Genomic DNA, 18,298 nt, shown 5'->3' with positions numbered 1-18,298 from the left:
TCTGAACACACTCTGACACAAGATTAAACATTTGTACAACGGTTGCATATATACATGTGGAAACAATTTGTGGTGATGGCAAAACCGAGTATTGTTCACTGTTCACCTTAACAGGGAAGCTGAAAAATATGGGTCTCTTCTAGCACCTAAGATGGACATAAAAAACACTAAGACATGCACTGGAATTTTGATGGAGCAGCAGCAGCTCATATGGACCACATCTTCACCGGGCTGTGAGACTGCAAGGGCTCATTCATTGTAATTTTTTTTTTTTTTTTTTTTTTTTTTTACTGTGAGGGTGACTAAACACTGGAGCATGTTGCCCAGGGAGGTGGTGCAGTCTCCATCCTTGGAGATATTCAGACCCCCAAGGGACATAGTCCTGAACTCTAGCTGACCCTGCTTTGAGCAGGGGGGGTTGGACTAGACAACCTTTGAAGGCACCAGATGTGCCCATCAACCTCAGCTGTTCTATGACACTCAAACACCTCTGCGTTGACCAGAAGTTTGAGTGAATGACCAGGACAATGAAACTCCTTTGTGCTGCAATTATCATCTGTTTTATGGCATTCAGGTGCAGAGGTAAACTGTTATTACAATGCACTTAAGAGTTGGATCCATTTCAGAAGCTGATAAAGTAATTCTTATCTTTTTTTGTTAAACCTTTTCAGAAGGAAAGGAACAAATGCAAGTTGATTATTTATTGTGTTACTTCCTTTGCACTAGCCTATATTAGTTTTAATGAATTTATTGCTAGACAACTTAAATCCCAAATTAAGCTCTTAAAAGCAATTTTACCGAGTTAGCATTTTTACAGAATAAAAGCCATCAATACGGATTTCTGTTTTGATTTAAATCTTCTACTATTTTTATAGCTTAGGCAGTACATAACTGTGCTGGCACACACAGATCTATGTTAAGGTCAAACTGGGATAGATGTCACCAGGGTGTTCCACGTGCAGTACCCAGGAATCCACCCTGCCGCCTTTTCCGCCTGGGCTCTGCAGAGCCCTGAGTGCTGCCCTTAGGTGAGGCGAGGAAGGGCTAGTTCAGTTCCAAGGCTCCCTGGGTTTATATTATTTAGTTCTCACTAAGGCAGCGGTGTTTCAAAAAGCTTATTAGGATATCTCAGTGGTGGATAAAAGAAATGATATGATAGTGTATAAAGTTCTTAAGTTTCTCATAGAAAACTCCCACGGTTCTCCACAAAACTCAGACAATTACTTTGTCATTTGTGCCTGTTTCTGTTAGAGTTTCTGAAGAGCCACTCTGAGGAGTCGGAGACAGCACTTGCAGGCAGGGAGGTGGAAACCGAACAGCAAAGGATCCCTCACCAGGCACGCAGACCCAGACCAGTGACTCATTACAGTACTACACGAAGTACCTGTCAGGTCTGTATCTCAACCTGCGATGAAGCACTGGCTTGTTCCTGGCATTTATAATGACAAAAACTGTCTGCCTAAATTCTGGATGAGATGAGAATATTCCTCCTTTGAAAAGAGTAACCCAAGAAAACTCTCTGTGTGGAGAGTGGTGACTGCGCAAGAGAAGGTGGCTCCCCCTCTGCGCTTATGATATTATGGAAACCAGATTAATGCCTTTCTAGCTGGTGCTGCAGTTTAATTTTCAATGTTCAAATTGCCGAAGTTCACTAAAGCTTTTTCTTATGGACTTTGCACTCAGGGAAGATACTGTAGGATGTCCTTACTGCTCTACTGTTGGTTGCAAGCTGGCAATGTGCTGGAGAAAGGAACAGCTAGTTCTGATTACAGTATTACACAGACAAGACTTAATCTGTACTTGAAAGGGCTGCATAAAACATTGACCTGTCACGTTTATATGCAGCTACTTAATTTTCCGATCTAGGGCAGCGTGACTGCAAATTACATTTGCCTACTGGTTAGTTTGGGCAGCTGCAACTGCTCTGTCATTTTGGAAGCACTCTCCTTAGTCAGAAAAGAGGGTTGTACTCTACAAGCAGAACTTGGAAGCTCTCAAGCTGAGACAAGCCTGGCAGTTTGACCAGGAGCAAACAGAACAGTTTATGTATCTTGGCATAAACAAACACTGCCCTTAGATGTTCCCTTTCAAAGCCAGACATGGGGGGGGGGGGCACAGGGAGGGGTGTTGCAGAGTCTCTTTGAAACTCTCTACAGCACAGTACTTGGCATTGTGGCACTTAAAAATTTTACTTTGGGTTTCATAGTGGCAGTATTATAAAATAAATACATAATCTGCGTATTTTAACAAAGTATATAAACAAATAGCCAGAAATCGTAAGAACTCACTAACTTTTGTTCTGTCTCTGTACTATGGATTAAATGTTTACGCTCTGGTTTTCTGCACTCAGGTTAGCCAGCGGCTTCTGCTGCTGGCTCAGAGGTAACTCACGAAGATAGGCCTTTTCGTAGGTGCGAGCGCTCTGCAAGCCTGCTTCACGCTCGCTGGCCAGGGGACTCTCTCTTCCCAGAGACCTGCGGGATTGCCACACAGGAAGGCTGGTGAGAGGCAGAATTTCTACTGCTGTGTCTCACCAAAACTTCTCTGGGGAAGGACAGCTCTGACTTCGTGTTGGTGATTCATGGAACAGTGACCTGCAAAAGCTGCCTTGGAGTACGGAGAAGTGTAAGTTTCTTGGGAAAGCCGTGGGCTGCCAGGTGTATTTGCACCTCTCTCTCTAAATTAAAGCAAACTCTGAGGGACAGGGAAGTGCATCAGGCAAAAGTAACTTCTTAATTAAGGGTGTCTGTTTGGGAAATTTTGCTGGCCTGATTCTCCCCTTTGTGGGACAGGCAGCTGCCATTGAATCTCTACAGAGGGAAGATCTAGTTAAGTTTTCAGTATAGACTTTGTAGAGGATTATGCTGATAGGAGGTTTAATAAAAGTAGTTTAGATCTAGTGCAGCAGATATTTACTTGTTTTCTGGGTTTATAGCAAGAGGAGTTCAGATAATGTAAATCTTGAGAAAGAATTAATCCCGATTTCAACACAAACTTTTTAATTGATTTATTTTCTTTTTTAATAATTGATATAACACGTCTAGTTTTTAGTTAAGAATAATTTGTGAAATAATTCTGGTCATATTAATAAAATACTAGCTCTGAGATAATGAAATACTTATGGCCTTTGATGGGTTAGCATGGACTATAAAATGTGCTAAATCAGAGACAAGGAAAGCTTGAAATAGCTTTTATGAGGTAGCTTGAGGGAAAGCTTGAAATAGTTTGTGTGAAATAGCTTGTATTTACCATTTAGTACTCACTTTGCTAAAGCTGAAGATTACATTTCCCCTTGTTAGGAATAAAGAAATAAACACTCATTAATTTATACAGCTAAAAGATTAGTGTGAGCATAAATCTCTTTGAATAGAAATTCCTCCCTATTTTAATTACTGGTAACAGCTCAACCTGCTCAAAAGGGAAGAATTTTAGCATTTAAAATTTATTCTTTTTCTCTTTGATGGGTAAGGAAAAGGGGCTACTCCTTATTTCTTTGAACCAGCTCTTCTTTCTGATTCCCCTGCCCAAAGACATAGGCGGCATTGTTTAAGGAAAACATACCACAAGAAGGTGGTTAAACGATTTTCGTACCCTACCAACAATCCTAAGTAAGGCTTTTGATACGCACGCAGAATGACTGAATCGCCCACCAGGTTCCCAGCTCCATTTCGACCGCTGTGAATGCAGCGGTGCAGGCAGGAGCTCTTCCAGAGAGAGATGCTGCTGCTGCTGCTGCTGCCGCTGCTCACTGACACGGCAATTAAATGTTAATGGGCCCACCGAAGGAAGTCCGAGCTATGTAAATCGGCGAGGAGATTGGACCAGTAGGATTTCAAACTGTGACACACAAAATACGGAGCAGCTGTAATAAAAGCTCAATTATCTCAGTGCAGATCCTGCCTATGAGCCGATACCGTGAGCTTTCAGCCCCGCGTAGAGTAACAACTATATACTTTTATTTCAGGCGCTCAGATGACGCAACAACGCCCCTAAAATAACTTCGCATCATCGTCTTCCACCGTTTTATTTCCTTGCAAGCGCACCGCCTCAGAAAGTTGGTCAGCAGCAGCGGCGGCCTGTGCCGCCCCGCACCACGCGGGCCGCCGAGCGCACCCGCTCCCGGCGGCACCGGCCGCGCCTAACGGTCACCCGGCAGGGGCCTGCCCCGCTCCTCCCGCCGCTGCCCCGCTCCTCTCTCCGGCGAGATGAGAGCTCCCCCTCCCGAGGCGCCGTAGCCTCGCTCCTCCCCGCCCAGCCCCGGCGCTGCCCAGGCCCCTCGCCCGCGCAGAGCTCTGCGCCGCACGCGCCGCGTCCCTCACAGGGGGCCACCGCGGGCTGAGGGGACGCCGGGGAGGACCTGGCAGGGCGCTGCCGCCTGTCCCGGGAGGGGCGTTTGGCTCCCTCCGGGCTTTCAGGCAGGTAGCCGCTGCGGGAGGGGGAGTGGCGAGGCGGCTGTTTCCAGGCGGGGCGCTGATTCAGGGGCGTAAGCCGCGACCTCGTATGGCCCCCCCGCCCCGGAGCGCCGTACACCCGCGGGGCGGGGGGAGGGAGGGAGCCGGGCGCCGCTGGGCGGTGGCACCGCATGCGCAGGAGGCCAGGTGCCTGCCGGCTTGTGAGGAGCCGGTAGCATCACGGGCAGCCCGCCGTCCTCATGGTGCTGTGTCAGGGCGGCGAGGCCGCCGCTGTTCCGGCAGCGGGCGGGAAGGAGCCGGAGGTGCCGCTGAGCCGGGAGGACGGTGCGGGTACGGGGCAGCCTTGCCTATGCCCGGCGCCCGGCATGGAGGCGGCGGGCGCTGAAGAGCGCCGCGTTTGTGGCTGCTGCGCCGGCTTGTCCTGGCCGCGCTGCTGCACGGCACCCGGTGAGGAGGGGGAGTCTGGCAGGCGGGGCAGGGGGGGCAGCGCCCTCCTGGCTGGGCTGCCCGCTCTCGGGGTGACATTGCCGGCGGGGCGGAGGAAGAGGAAGCGGCCCCGAGGGCACCGGGGCTCACCGCACGCGGCAGCGGGGCGCGGAGCGAGCTCGGGCGGCCGCAGAGGGCGCCCGGCACCTGTGCCGGCCCCGCCGCCGGCTGCTCGCGGGCGGCAGGCTGCAGCCTCGCCGCCTCCCAGCAGTCCCCGGCTGGGGCGGCTAACACCTGGTGCCCGGCGGGGGACACCGGGCCCCCTGCGAGCGTGTTCGGCCTCGCCCTCTTCCTCCCCCTCCTGTTTCCCGACAAGCCGGCCCCAGTGAAGCGGCAGGCACGACGTCCTCCGCGGCGCTAGCCCTTGTGCGTGTGCGCCGGGCTCGGCTCGGGCCGGGACCCGGTGCCCGGTGCTCCCCCCCGCCCCGGGAGCGGGCAGAGCGCTCGGGGCCTCTCCGGCCGCGCACCGCTCACTCCCATGCCCAGGGGCGGGCTGCTGCTCGGTCCCTTCTACACGTAGGGCTGCGAGAGCCTCGGTAGCGATTATCCCTCGGGAAAACAGTACTTCCTGCTGTCAAAGTTTTAAAGTAAGACTTGTCAGGTTTGGGTAAATCGAGGTGTCTTTTAGCCGTGTGAACTTCTGGCACTGTAAATAGGTTGAGAAGGGGCATCAGTGCTGTTCAACAAGTCCATATACTTGCAACTATGACTTCCTTGGTAATTCTTATCTTGCTTTACTGTGAGCATACTCTTCAGTTTGTCTTAATCCGTGCTTCACTTCTTGGTCACTTTGAATTGTTAAATCCACAAACTTACTGCGAAATACGCAATGTGGTTTTGTAAGTTTAATGTGGCTTCCTTTTAAAACATAAATGCCATCTTAAAATAATTTTTGAAGTTGTTATCTGAAGTACTTTAGCATGTGTAATTTTTAAACAACTTCACTGAAAATGTGTTTCCCATTAAATATGGACTATAATTGACTTTCCAGCAGAAAATGGATAAAATGGCGATCTTTGTTAGCTAGGGAGCTGTGGAAAAGCCAAAAGAGATAGTGTACTTCACCAGTGAAATTCACATTAGTATCACTTCTGAGGCAAAGCTTGGAAAAAAATATTTGAAATCCTAAGAAACTTGCAGTTATTCACCGAAAAAGGCCTTTTTTTTTTTTCTTTTGATAGTCTGTCTAGCAAAATGTTAATTGAGTCAATGGCTGAACTTTATGAATCGTGCCTAGATCTTGTCTGCATGACCACGGTTAGTTCATAAGCAGGCTGTTGTGCTCCTGGCACTTTCCTGAAGTCTGAGAGAGCTGTTCTTCTGCTTCTTATGGTGTGAAGAACGGATCACCCTCTTCTGGCTTTCCTGACGGTCTGGGAGAATCATCTCACTGACCGCCTTCCCCATAGCCAGTACTCTTCTGCCTCTGCTACTATTCTCAAGATGCACGTATGTGGGAAATGTCATTTGCTTCACTGTACGCATTTTGCAAGTATAAAAACTGTTTGCAAGAAAGCATGGCAGTAAAACGCAAACAAAAAGAATTTACACAGAAAATGGTATGCGGTGGGAGGCATTTTACTAGGACTTAAAACAGGAGTGGAAGATTGTTTGAACGCCTTACTTGTGGAGATGGCCAGGGAATAAAATTGGAAAACCAAATCTCTAATCTGTAGCCACTCAGAAAAGAGGACTTGGGTACTACTTGAAACTTTTTTATTTTCAGACTGCTACACTTTTTTTAAAAAGCATGAGTGCTTGAGTATTTTGATGGCATTGGGCTAGTGTTTGGAGGCTTAATATTTTCTGGGGTGGGAATGTTATCTTAACCTAACTTCTCCTTAGAACATATTTTGAAATAAGTACTCTTCAGAACTGCAATTCTTGTTTTTGGTGGAAGAACTTGTACCATTTTATTTTTAAAAGGAAATAAAACACTTTCTCATTGCACTGAGTACATGCTTTGGCAATATGAGATGTTGATGGTTTAAATTCTAGTATTACAAGTCACTGTTTCTGATAGGCTTGGTATGTCGGGTAGCTTACAAAAATGAGTTCCTCCTGGTTTTTCTTTGTTCCTTCAAATCCAGAGCTTAGTTCTGGGTATAAGATCCTTTCAGCTTACTTTGCTTTAATTTGATTGGTTTTCCATTTCAACACTTCCATTATGTAGGCTGGCTTCGTTCTGTAGTAATCAGACAAGCTATCATGCCTGAAATAAAAGTTAATAGTTCCGTTTGTGCTGTGCTCATCCATAAGCCAGCCTGGGTTTGGATTTCCCATTTCAGTTATAGGCCAGTCTGATTCCTCTTGCTTTAATATTAGAGACGTTGTTGATTTTGCAGTTCTGTTGCATGACTATGTGGATTAGAACATCACATGATTCATGAACACTTTTAAAATCCACTCTCTTTCACGGTCGGTAGATGTCCCGGTCCAGTGTTGGTTGGTGGTAGTTTTTATAGTCACTTTTATGTAAGTGGCTTTTGCTAAATAGGAAAATTTCTAGTCGAAACTGTCATTCATTTTCAGCTGTAGTGTGGCTGAATTCCTTGAAAAGCAGGCTTTCTGCCTACTTTAAATTCTGGTTGCAGTTGTAAAGCCTGGGTCTCTAGCACTGTCAAAGCCCGAACCAATGCTATATACACTGTATCAGCCCACAGTCTCAGCTCTTAGGTAATAAGAAGCAGTTTCTCAGCCTTGAGTTCTGATCTCAAGGAGGATCAAAATGGTTTGTGACAAGTTTTGTGGATTTAAAAAAAAACACACACCCAAAACAAAACAAAAAAACCCCTCCAAACCATATTTAGTTGCTAAGCAACTCGCAGCAGTGCCCTGCTGATTATGTTTTAGAGGATCCGTAAGGCTCATGGGCTCCCACACTAATGTGAGATGAGGCACCCTTTTATCAAAACATGGCCGGAGGGACATGGAGTTGTTGCCCTTATCTTTAGAGGGTGCTGTAGAAGAAAGGGTAACTCCCAAGGTTTTATGCAGAGAGAAAGAAAAAAGAGAGTGAAGTGACATCCCACTCTAATTTTTAGATGGGTTCTCTTTTCTATGGTGTTCACCTCTAGGTTCAGTGGAAAGGCTGTTCCTCTTATGCAGAAATGCAATAACAAAAAAGACTGGTTTCTTTGGAGACGGTGGTTGGGGTTTTTTTTTAATAGTTGAGGGTGGAGAAGATGAGTGGAACGAGGAAGAGTGTGTCACTGAAGAGGGCCTAAGGCAATGAGAAAGCTTGAATAGAAACCATTAGACTTGGGAAACTACTTCAGGAAGAGAAAATCTGATAAATAAGTATAAACTAAAGTGAAACTAAGGTCTTCATGGAACTGTGATAGATATCAGTACTTTAAGCAGGCCTGTGATGTTTTAAAATTAGTCACTTAAATTTCTTCTGCTTAAAAATATATATTTGATGTTTGTTTGAAGAACATGTTTGGATTCTTACAGCAAGATAAAAATGTTATATAAAACTTCCGTAGGTCTCGGTCAAATTTAGAGTGATTTAGCTGCAAAATAAACATGAGATATAACAGAAGTGAGGTTCTGTACACAATTTTTACATGTGTGTGTGTTCGTGAGAAAGGAAATTAAATTGTTGCTTAGGAACCGTAATTAACTTCCTCAATAATCAGATGATTCCCAGGTAATAAGTTTCAGTGTTTCAGAATCTGACCATGGACCATTTTGCAGTCAGTTGTATGTGTCGGTCCTTGGGCGGTGGTCAGAATAACACAACTAGTCCCATAGTGAATCGCCCAAACTACTCTGATGCCTCCAAGAAGTAAAGCTTACTAACTCACGTAGAGCTGTGAGAAGTGTAGGAATGGTTTTGTATCCAAAGCGTTAGAGTTCATCTCTTACCTCCTGTTTTAAGAAAAAAAGGAGAGCCATGATCAGTGAAACATATTTTCAAGGTAGGTCTGGTAAATACATGTAGTACTTGCATTTGTTTCTTTTGCTTCCCCTCTCCTCTACCACAAGAATAGATACAAATATATGGAGCACTGCAGTATGTAGAGCCACCTGACCTGAGAAATCTTATAATAGATTGTTATTAACTGGAGTTTATCTGTTGCAGGAACTAAGAAGAAAGCTGCCTGTCCAGGACTTGGTTTGTTTTATACCGTACTGTCTGCCTTCCTTTTCTCAGTGGCCTCTTTATTTCTTAAAAAAATAGAAGATGTACATTCAGTGGAAGTGAGTGCATTTCGATGTGTTTTCCAAATGGCATTCGTTCTTCCTGGTTTAATATACTACAAGTAAGTGTAGCAAATGTTTACATTTAAAGTTATTTCTTAAAAATAGATCTAGAATTATCACACACTTAAATCAGATTGCAATATTATTTTAACTCAGACTTCAATTGCATAACTGCATTGTTTTGGATTAGTTGATAGTTTCTTAATACAATTCAGAAAACTGAAAATCTTTGACTCCTTGAATTGTAGAGGTTTCTACAGGGATTATATCAAATGTACTGATCTTCCATGAAGTGGTGTTCTTAAAAAATAGAAGGTAATTTGTAGATACTCTAGGGTTATTTTGCAAGCAAAAAATTAATAGCTAGGAAAACAGGTTCTGGACTCTGAATGTGATTGGGGGTGGTGATGCGAATGAATTAGTCTGTGATCAGATAGTTTAAAATATTTTGATATTTGAGATAAGTCCCTCATCTAGAAAAGTGTGTACAATCTAGAAGGGTGTGTACATTTAAATGTGAGGGGATGTTGGTCATGAAATAAGCAAGCCAGTGACATTAATGTGACATTTCTGTTTTTCAGAACAGGGTTTTTGGGACCAAAAGGTAAAAGAATTTTTCTTTTCTTCCGAGGATTCCTTGGCTCTAGCGCAATGATTCTTCTCTACTATGCTTTTCAAGTCATGCCACTAGCTGATGCCACTGTTATAACTTTTAGCAGTCCTGTTTTTACATCGTTGCTGGCATGGATCTTTCTCAAAGAGAAATACAGTGTTTGGGATCTTCTGTTTACCCTCTTCGCAATCACTGGAGTGGTTCTTATTGCCAGACCACCATTTCTGTTTGGGTCAAACGTTAAGGGGATTGAAGGAAGTTACACAGATCACCTTAAAGGAACTATAGCAGCGATTACAAGCACAGTATCTGCAGCTTCGACTTTTGTTATACTAAGGAAGGTGGGAAAATCTGTGCATTATTTTTTGTCAATTTGGTATTATGCAGTCATTGGTTTAATTGGATGTGTTATAGCATTGTTTGTTATGAATGAATGGCGTTTACCATATTGTGGTAAAGATAGGGTTCTTCTAATATTAATAGGCTTGTTAGGGTTAGGGGGTCAGATATTTCTCACAAAAGCATTACAGATAGAGAAAGCTGGACCTGTAGCCATAATGAAAACAATGGATGTGGTGTTTGCTTTTATTTTACAAATTCTTTTTCTCAATCATCTACCAACTTGGTGGACTGTGGGTGGTGCCCTTTGTGTAGTGGCTAGTAGTTCTGGAACTGCTATTCGTAAGTGGCGACAAAGCTTGAAAAAAGCTAAACAAAATGAAATCTAACAATACAGACACTAATTCATTACAGAAACAAGCAATCTTGAAATATATATAAAATATTTATTTTTATTTATTTTAAATATCTCCTTTACCAAATTGTAGTACCAAGTTATATCCAATAAAATAAGTTGATTTAAAAAAAAAAAAACAAAGTTGAAGATGTTTCAACAACTGATTAGGTATATGCTTTTCTTTCTCATATTTAGGCATGCAAATATGAGAAGTAGAAAGATTTAAAAGTTGCTTGCTTCCTATCAAAAGTGGACAATAGTTTTTTGGCTTTTATTTTCCTAAAATTCCTGATTCTCCACTTCTTAGACCCTTTCTCTATACTTCTGAGCAGTGGAAATCAGTCTCCCAGGCTTATTTAATACTATTCTGTGCTTGATTACCAGAGGGATTGCAGTACAAAAAAGTTAGAAGGGAATGAAGAGTTATAATCCTATAAACATCCAAAACAGATAAAGCTTGCACATTTACAAGCTTTCTAATTTTTTTTTTCTTTGCACAAAACAGATGCCAAATGGGGATTTATTTTTAATTTGGATTCTAAAAGAACAAAGGCTATTTCGTCTTTCCAAGTAATATCAAGAGAAAATTAACTTGTGAAAATGATCTATCAGATTTGCTTTCTTTTAAAAAGAATTTTAAATGTTTGCACTTGCTTTACAGACATAATGAAAAAAACTAATCCCTTTTTTTAATGTAATTTTCCCAAAAAACATGTCTTTAGTTGCTGCAGTCTCGGTGATGAGAGATAACAGTTAATTGTATACCACTCGTAAATTAGCCATTTCTTGTGGTATGGAATGTTATGCTGTAGCTGCACTTTTCTTTAGTCTATGCAAAAGATTATATTTTTTAGGTATTTAATACAGGTTATTTTAAATGCTGCTTATGACCCTTTTGTTCAGATTCTTTTGTACAAAAGCTCTTTATGAGACCAAGTTTAAGTCTTCTTGGCCTTCATAAAGCTAGGAGGATTTACAATAAAGCATTTGCCTATTTCCTAAGAATTTACAAGAGTGCAGAGTAATTGCAGTTTCACAGAAAATGCAGGTTTGCCAAGGTCATAGCAGAGATTCTACAGAACAGGTTTGAGGAGAGTTTGGTGGGAGGGTGGAGCGTTGCATACACATCTCATGACATGGAGGCATCCACACTGCATCAGGCAGTGCTAGTGGGCAGCTTCAGCCCCATTTCTCCAGCTGGCCCTTTTAAATCTGCACTTAGTCACTTCTCTTGCACATCTTCTCTCTTTTATAGACTTTATCTTGATAGCAACAAATACTAAGAAAAAAGGCTTGTGTTATTGATCTTAGTGTCCTTCGTGTTTGAGGAGGAATATATGTTTAGTTAATATATGTTGGTCTTACGTATTTTTGGGTCTTGTGTCAGTAGTGCTTAAAGAAAATTTTAACTTGGATCTTTATTTGGTCCTTTGTATCATGAGATGGTTTTCAGTTATTTACTCACGCCAGTGTTTTTCTAAAGGAGAATGCTGTGTTCTGTAGACTTGGTACATGTTTTTTCAAAATCACTTAAGGTGGTGGATGTTTTTTTATTTTGATTTACAGATGTCTAGTCACATATCTTTTCTTTTGGCAATAAGCATTACATCCTGGTAGGGCAGATCTAGGAACTTGAGTCCCGAAGGATTGGAATGTGTATAGTACTTTGGGATGAATCTGGATGTGAGGAGCCATCTCTGTGCAAGATTCTGTATGTAAACCAGCACCCTGAATCTATGTATGTTTATGGACACGAGCAGATTCCACTTGAGTGATAGAATCAGTTCCTGCTTATAGCTGTCCATTCTCTGCTTCTCCTGAAGGCTGAAGTTCAGCTACTGCTGACAAGGTCAGGAGTAGTATGAAACTGCTTTTCACATCTCTTTAAAGCCTGATGTAATAGTGAAATTCCAGTCTGGCGCCCATTTCGCTTAATACTTGAAATTGTGAACTGGGATTGTTTCTTCTACTGCTCAGCCATCACTGCCATTGAGCAACAGCTTTCAGGGGCGGGAAGGAAAATAGACTGCATTTTTTACTGCTTCATTTCATGTTTAATATGCGTGTGTTTGAATTGACACTTATAAAGGTGTGGTTCCAAAGCAGTTCATATTGATGGAAACTTGGGTTGTCAGCTAGTCCTGCTCCCTCCTGTTGGCTCAGTGCTCGTGCTTATGTGGTTATGTGGTGAGCTGGCCCTGGGAGCTGATCCAGCTACATAACTTTTTAGTAAGGTTGTTGGAGAGGGCAAAACCAGAGTAGCCTGAACTTGATGACAGTGTGAAAACATTCAGAAGGGGAATTAGATAATAGTTTAAATTACAGCGTATGAATGCTGCTTTGTCAGTACAGAATAAAAATAATGTGGAAGCTTATATCGAAAAATCTTTAGGTCATATGATTTCAATGAATCTTGTTTACACTTAGTAGAGAAGAACAGACTACTGAAGACAGGACTGTTTTCTTGCCCTTAACACATAAGTAAGTGTAGAAAATAAGCTGACCTGAAATCATCAACCTGATATAGTGATTGGTAATTTTTCTCTCAAATTCTTGCAGAAACTCTGTTGATATATTTCCATACTTGTAATGCCAAAAAACCCAGATGATTATTTTTTTTTTCTTTGCCCAAACCTATAGGGTTTCCTTATGGCTCTATCTACTTATTTCCTTTTGCTGTTCCTAAGCCTTCCTGAATATTTAAATTGTTAAAATAATAATCTAAACAAGATCCTATGTTGGAGAATATTGTATTTTTTGGAACATTATTTTGATTTTGATCCATCTTTTAGAGAATTGTTTAACTGGTGTAAGAATGAAGGACTTGATTAGGACTTCTTTAGTCATAAAGCATGACAAGCTAGCTTCTATAACTAGCTTTTCCAGATGATTTTGGGAATGGAAGACATTTAAGCTTTAAGTTTTTTCAATCACCTCAAGTTTTAATTTTTCTTCTTCTCAAATGTAGGTTAAAAACCTAAATTTTAGTTGGAAGCCTTGAAGAGAATGAAATTATACAGAAGTATGGATACTCTAAAATGTTTTGTTTTTTTTTTTTAACTGAAAATATTTCTTACAATTCCTGTTAAGATGATAAAACTTTGTTTTTCTTCCACAGCTTAGCAGTTTGAGAATCTGAAATTAAACCGGCTAAGCCTTGATTCTTTCAGAGTCTGATTTTTTCTTTTTTTCCTTTTTTTTTTTTTTCTTTTTCTTTCCTTGGATAGATTTTTACTTTTGAAAGATTTTTTTATTTTTTTAAGTTTTAATACAACAAGTTTCTCAGGGTCAAATGTTATTTTTCTAAGCTTTGAATCAGAAATATATTATTAATGTTCATGGCCTGTAGTGTCCTCTTGTGATCTTTACAGTATTTTTAAGTTCGGTAAATGTACTTTTCTAATAGTAAGTCCTTCCTTTGTAATATGATGGAATATTGTTACGTTGCAATTGCTATGCTATAAAGTTAAGTTTCTCTTGAATTTTAACATATTATTACAATGTACTGATTTCAGTGGATCCTGAATAGAAAGAGTAATAATTAACTGTTGGTTGTTTTGCACATAAACACAGAAAAGATTTAATTGTTACTGATGCCTCACAAGCATGTTTCTTACGTTCTTTACTATGCAAAACACTGTAATCATCTGTTGTCTTCAGTGGGACTTTATAGCCTTTAAAGCCTTATGTACCCGACTCCTCTATATAAAGCTAATGGCCGAAAAATCTATGTACTGTCACTGTGCAGCAGCCAATTTCTTTCAGGTTAAGTTGGTTGTCAAAGTATGCTCTAAAAGCTCTCTAAATATATCTACACCAAGAATTTGACAAGCTCATTGTGTAGACAAGGGCAGTCTACATAATTAAAATGGATTTCCTGCATTTGTCTAACACCAGGCATGAAATAACCTCAGCATAACAGCATTGGGTTCAATGTGTCATTTTTCTTCTGAAACCTGAAACTAGGCTCTTTCCCAATTCCAAAAACTGTTCTAAGGTGGCTCTTTCTGTAATTGATAATGACAAGATGGATAGTACTACCCTTGATCATCATTTAGTATAAACACTTCCCCGCCGCAGTATTTTTTCTTCCTTGAGCTTTTGTTCAAGAGCAGTCTGTTGGAAGAAAGTTTATTTATAGAGGCAGCCTCTTAAAAGTTATTTCCTTGCTAACTAGCAGTAGTTAACCAGGAAGAGTCTGTTTTCTAGTTCTCTAACCATGGTAACCATGGTAGGCTCATCTGTGGCATCAGTCCCAGAAGGGTAGTAGAAGCATGATCTCTGTCCTTGCATGGATTCAGGGTTGGCAATGCTGACAGCAGATGTGCAACACTGCCTTCGGCAGGACGTTGCAGTTACCAACAGAATGTTTTTGTGGTCATAACTGCCTGTCCATCCAAAGAAAAGTTGTGGCTTTATGTTCCTGCAGATGCAGGTAACTTCAGGGTGGAACATACATAGACTTCTATGGTGGTAACACTTCTGTATATCAGAATGAGTAATTTCCTATGTTATGTGAGTTATTGTTTGACAAAAAGGGGGGTAAAAATACCCTTAGCATTAATTAAAGGATTTTTACTATGTCCTATATCTTGTTAAATATATGTTGAATGATATGTTTTGTAGAAGTTACTGGCTTTGTTATGTAGTAGTATATTTTTATAGACAATTCTTATATATTGAAATGTTAAGAATATTTTCATAAGAGATTTATATTCATCATTACTAATAAAATGAACCTGAAGACTTAATCTCTGGTTTTGCATTGATTAGTAGAACATATTTGAATGTAATGGTTGTAAAAGCTTTATGAAAGAACTGTTAATCGAACAGTCCCTATTAAATATGGACATATACCTCAAATTCTGCTACTGTTAGCATGCTGCGTCACTTTTTATGCCTTGCAACAAGCTAGAGACAAAAAGAAGCTCCATCAGCTTCCATATAGTAATTTCTTAACTGGAAACACTGTAGCACTGACAGGTCAGTAAAGTTAAATTTTCCTGTGTCCAAGTGGTAATTTGTTTTTGTGGGTTTTTTGGGTTGGTTTGTTTGTTTCTTTTATTTCTATATGTCATGATTTGAATTCAAGTCTTGTCTTGTCTCTTCTGTCACAAGGTGATACTTAATTCATCCCAGTGCTTCCCATTATTTAGTGTTTCAATAATTAAATTAACTTTTCACCAAAGAGGAAAAAGCAGAAGAAAAAAATGATTATCTCATTTGCTAAATGTTACAAAAAGATTGTAGTAATTTTTTCATTATCCGTATAACAGTGCTTCCTCCTGCAGTGCTGTGTGGATTTGTAAGAGCAGAAGATAACAGAACTAGGACAAAGGTATTAGCCTACTTGAGACCTTTATGCATGTAATAAATCTTTATTTCTGGGCGTGACTTGACTTGGCACTGTAGAGGGAAACATAGATGAGGGAAGATGAGTTACATAGTGGGGAACTACTAGCAGTGTTAGCCTGTTTATCCAACACCCTGTTCTTCACCTTACATGCTCAAAAATTACTGTAGGATGACTTGACACCATCTGTTTCTCAGGCTCTAAAGGAAAAGCAAAGTACTTCCAAGAGAGCTTACTGTGCCAGGCATAGGCGGGAGAAAACTAATTGTGAAAGAATTTTGTGGAGAAACTTTGCAACTTTCTTTTGGCAGTTCTGTAAGTTCTTTGGAAGAACTATAAATATATAATATATAAAAATCTATACTTCAAGGGAAGGGGGAAAAGAGCTTTTTGGATAGACAACATTAAAATCTTATTTACAAATGAATAGCGACATAGCACACGAAGAGATGAGGGCTATTACTAAATACTAAGACTCTTGAAACAAAATTCTAGAATTATATCCACCCACTCCAAAAAAGAAACCAACTCAAAGAAACAAAGGGAAAAGAGATCAAAGGATTTCAAAGGAAAAAGCATTCCCATTATTACTTGGAAAACAAACCACTGAAGTTGCAAAATACTTAGGGGATAACTTGCCCTGCTCATTATTGACTTGATAAAGTGTTCTTACAATCCTGGGCGCGGGAAGCAATATGTGAGATACGATATGCAGATGAACCATTCAAATAGGTTTCAGTTGATTCTTTTGATTCTTCAATTAGCTTTGTATTGAACTTTATTTTCTGACACTACTGAATGAAGTTCCTATGTTATCCTGTCAAATAGCAGTAAATTCTGGACAGGGTAATGAGAAACTGCTTTGTCATCTGAGCTTACTTACTAAGCAAAGGGAAAATGAGAGATTTGAGTTCTTGCCCAGCTAGTACAAAGTGATTCTAGGGTCTGTGTGAAAGAGGTGGAAAGAAAACCCGTTTTCTGGTCAGCCAGTATGGAGTTCTTTAATTTTTACTCTGTAATGTGACTTTTCTGTCAGTAGGTGGAGCTGTCTTTCTTCATTTATTCCTTAATGCGCAAGATTAAACTAAACCCTAAAACCCAAATCCACGGTTTTAGACAATAAAAGTTTCAATACAGTGTGCTGTACACAATGTAAACATCTAAATTTAAATAGGAGTCCAAATGCTATTGAAGCACTTAAATGACTATATAGAATGCTGCTCAGCAAACCCCTGAATAATCTCTTAAATTCTTCTCTGGTGTTTTAAACTGCATCCTGCACCCCCTCTCAGAGCAAAACATTCTAGAAGGCACAGGGGGACTGTAGCAGTGCTCTCTCTGAAGTCCTGTAAGCTCTGCGTTGCCCCAAAACACTCAATTGGGAAAGCAAGGGGAGAGTGGGCCTGCCCCCTTCATGTGAACATCAGTGAATTGGAAGGGGATGTTGTAATGAAATTAGACATGTCATCAGACATGATGTTGCTGGATATGATACGGTCTGTATATCTAGCATATGTCCTAAGCGTTCTTTAAAACAAAACAAAACAAAAAAACCACCAAAACAAAAAAGGGGATGATAATAGCAAGATACATTCTTGCTATTAAATTCTTTGGAGTAATTTGTGATGAGTTAGGGTGAATTTAGGCTAATAGTTCTAATTTTGCACCGAAATAGAGCGCATATGCTGTCTGAGCAGTTGGTCAGCATGTTGTAACTATTGCCCCCTGTTTTTCTCCTGTTTGGGGGATTTACAAAAATATTTTCTGTTCCACTCTGATTTTTATTTTGGGGCTGGGGTGATACCCCTACGTAGTTCTCGAGCAGGTTCTTGGTGCAGGTGCTGAGGCAGTGAGGCCCCATACGTCTTCTAGCGCCTCCTTCCCAGGGCCCTACTGCCAAATACTTCCAATGCCAGGGTTTCCCAGTAACTCTGTTGCTCTGGTCACCACAGCATAGGGGTATGGACAGGACCAGGTGCGCTGGAAGAGCCTCTTCAGTCAGACCAGCCGACTGAATGGGAAAGTCATGCAAGCTTTTGAGCGTAGACGCACCACGCTTGAAGCCTGGTAGACTTGGGAACTGTTGTTCCAGCTTCAACTTAAATTAAGGGAGGGAAATATGAGAAAGGGAGAAGGTGATACATTTAACTACTACAGCGGGCTAGAAAAAATACTTGTCAACTTGTTTTCCATTGGAAGGTTGGCTGGAGGATGTTTTGCTGGTGTTAGCTGGCACTGGTAGGTGGTGTTCTATTTAATAAGAAGCACTGGACAGTTTTTGGGAAGCTAAGCAACATTAATGGAGAGAAAGATCTTTTTAATATTACTTGAAAAGGCTATGTGGCAAATCCATTTTATTTCATATAAAGTGCAGTGTGAATCAGATATTAATATTTACTTTCTACTTGCCCATTTGTAATTTATTTCTTAAAACAAATATTCCTTTATGTTACCATAAAAACTGTTCAGTCACTGTTGAGTTTTGATCA

At 40.9% G+C, this 18,298-nt stretch overlaps 1 protein-coding gene across 2 annotated transcripts; it reads left to right on the top strand.

Annotated features, from left to right (window-relative positions):
• Positions 1–4,589: 4,589 nt before the first annotated feature.
• Positions 4,590–16,651, top strand: SLC35G1 (solute carrier family 35 member G1). Of its 2 annotated transcripts, none has more exons than XM_075154697.1 (3): positions 4,590–4,859; positions 8,986–9,166; positions 9,689–16,650. In XM_075154697.1, the coding sequence occupies exons 1-3, from the start codon at positions 4,652–4,654 to the stop codon at positions 10,446–10,448; spliced, it is 1,149 nt and encodes a 382-aa protein (XP_075010798.1). In that variant the 5' UTR covers positions 4,590–4,651; the 3' UTR covers positions 10,449–16,650. The 2 variants fall into 2 exon arrangements, with proteins under 2 accessions (XP_075010798.1, XP_075010799.1); XM_075154698.1 differs by lacking the exon at positions 4,590–4,859 and adding an exon at positions 5,137–8,821 and having other exon boundaries at positions 9,689–16,651.
• Positions 16,652–18,298: the final 1,647 nt, after the last annotated feature.

The sequence above is a fragment of the Calonectris borealis genome, chromosome 7 (assembly GCF_964195595.1).
Source record: "Calonectris borealis chromosome 7, bCalBor7.hap1.2, whole genome shotgun sequence".
NCBI lineage: Eukaryota > Metazoa > Chordata > Aves > Procellariiformes > Procellariidae > Calonectris > Calonectris borealis.
This window is presented reverse-complemented; position numbering and strand designations above follow the sequence as displayed.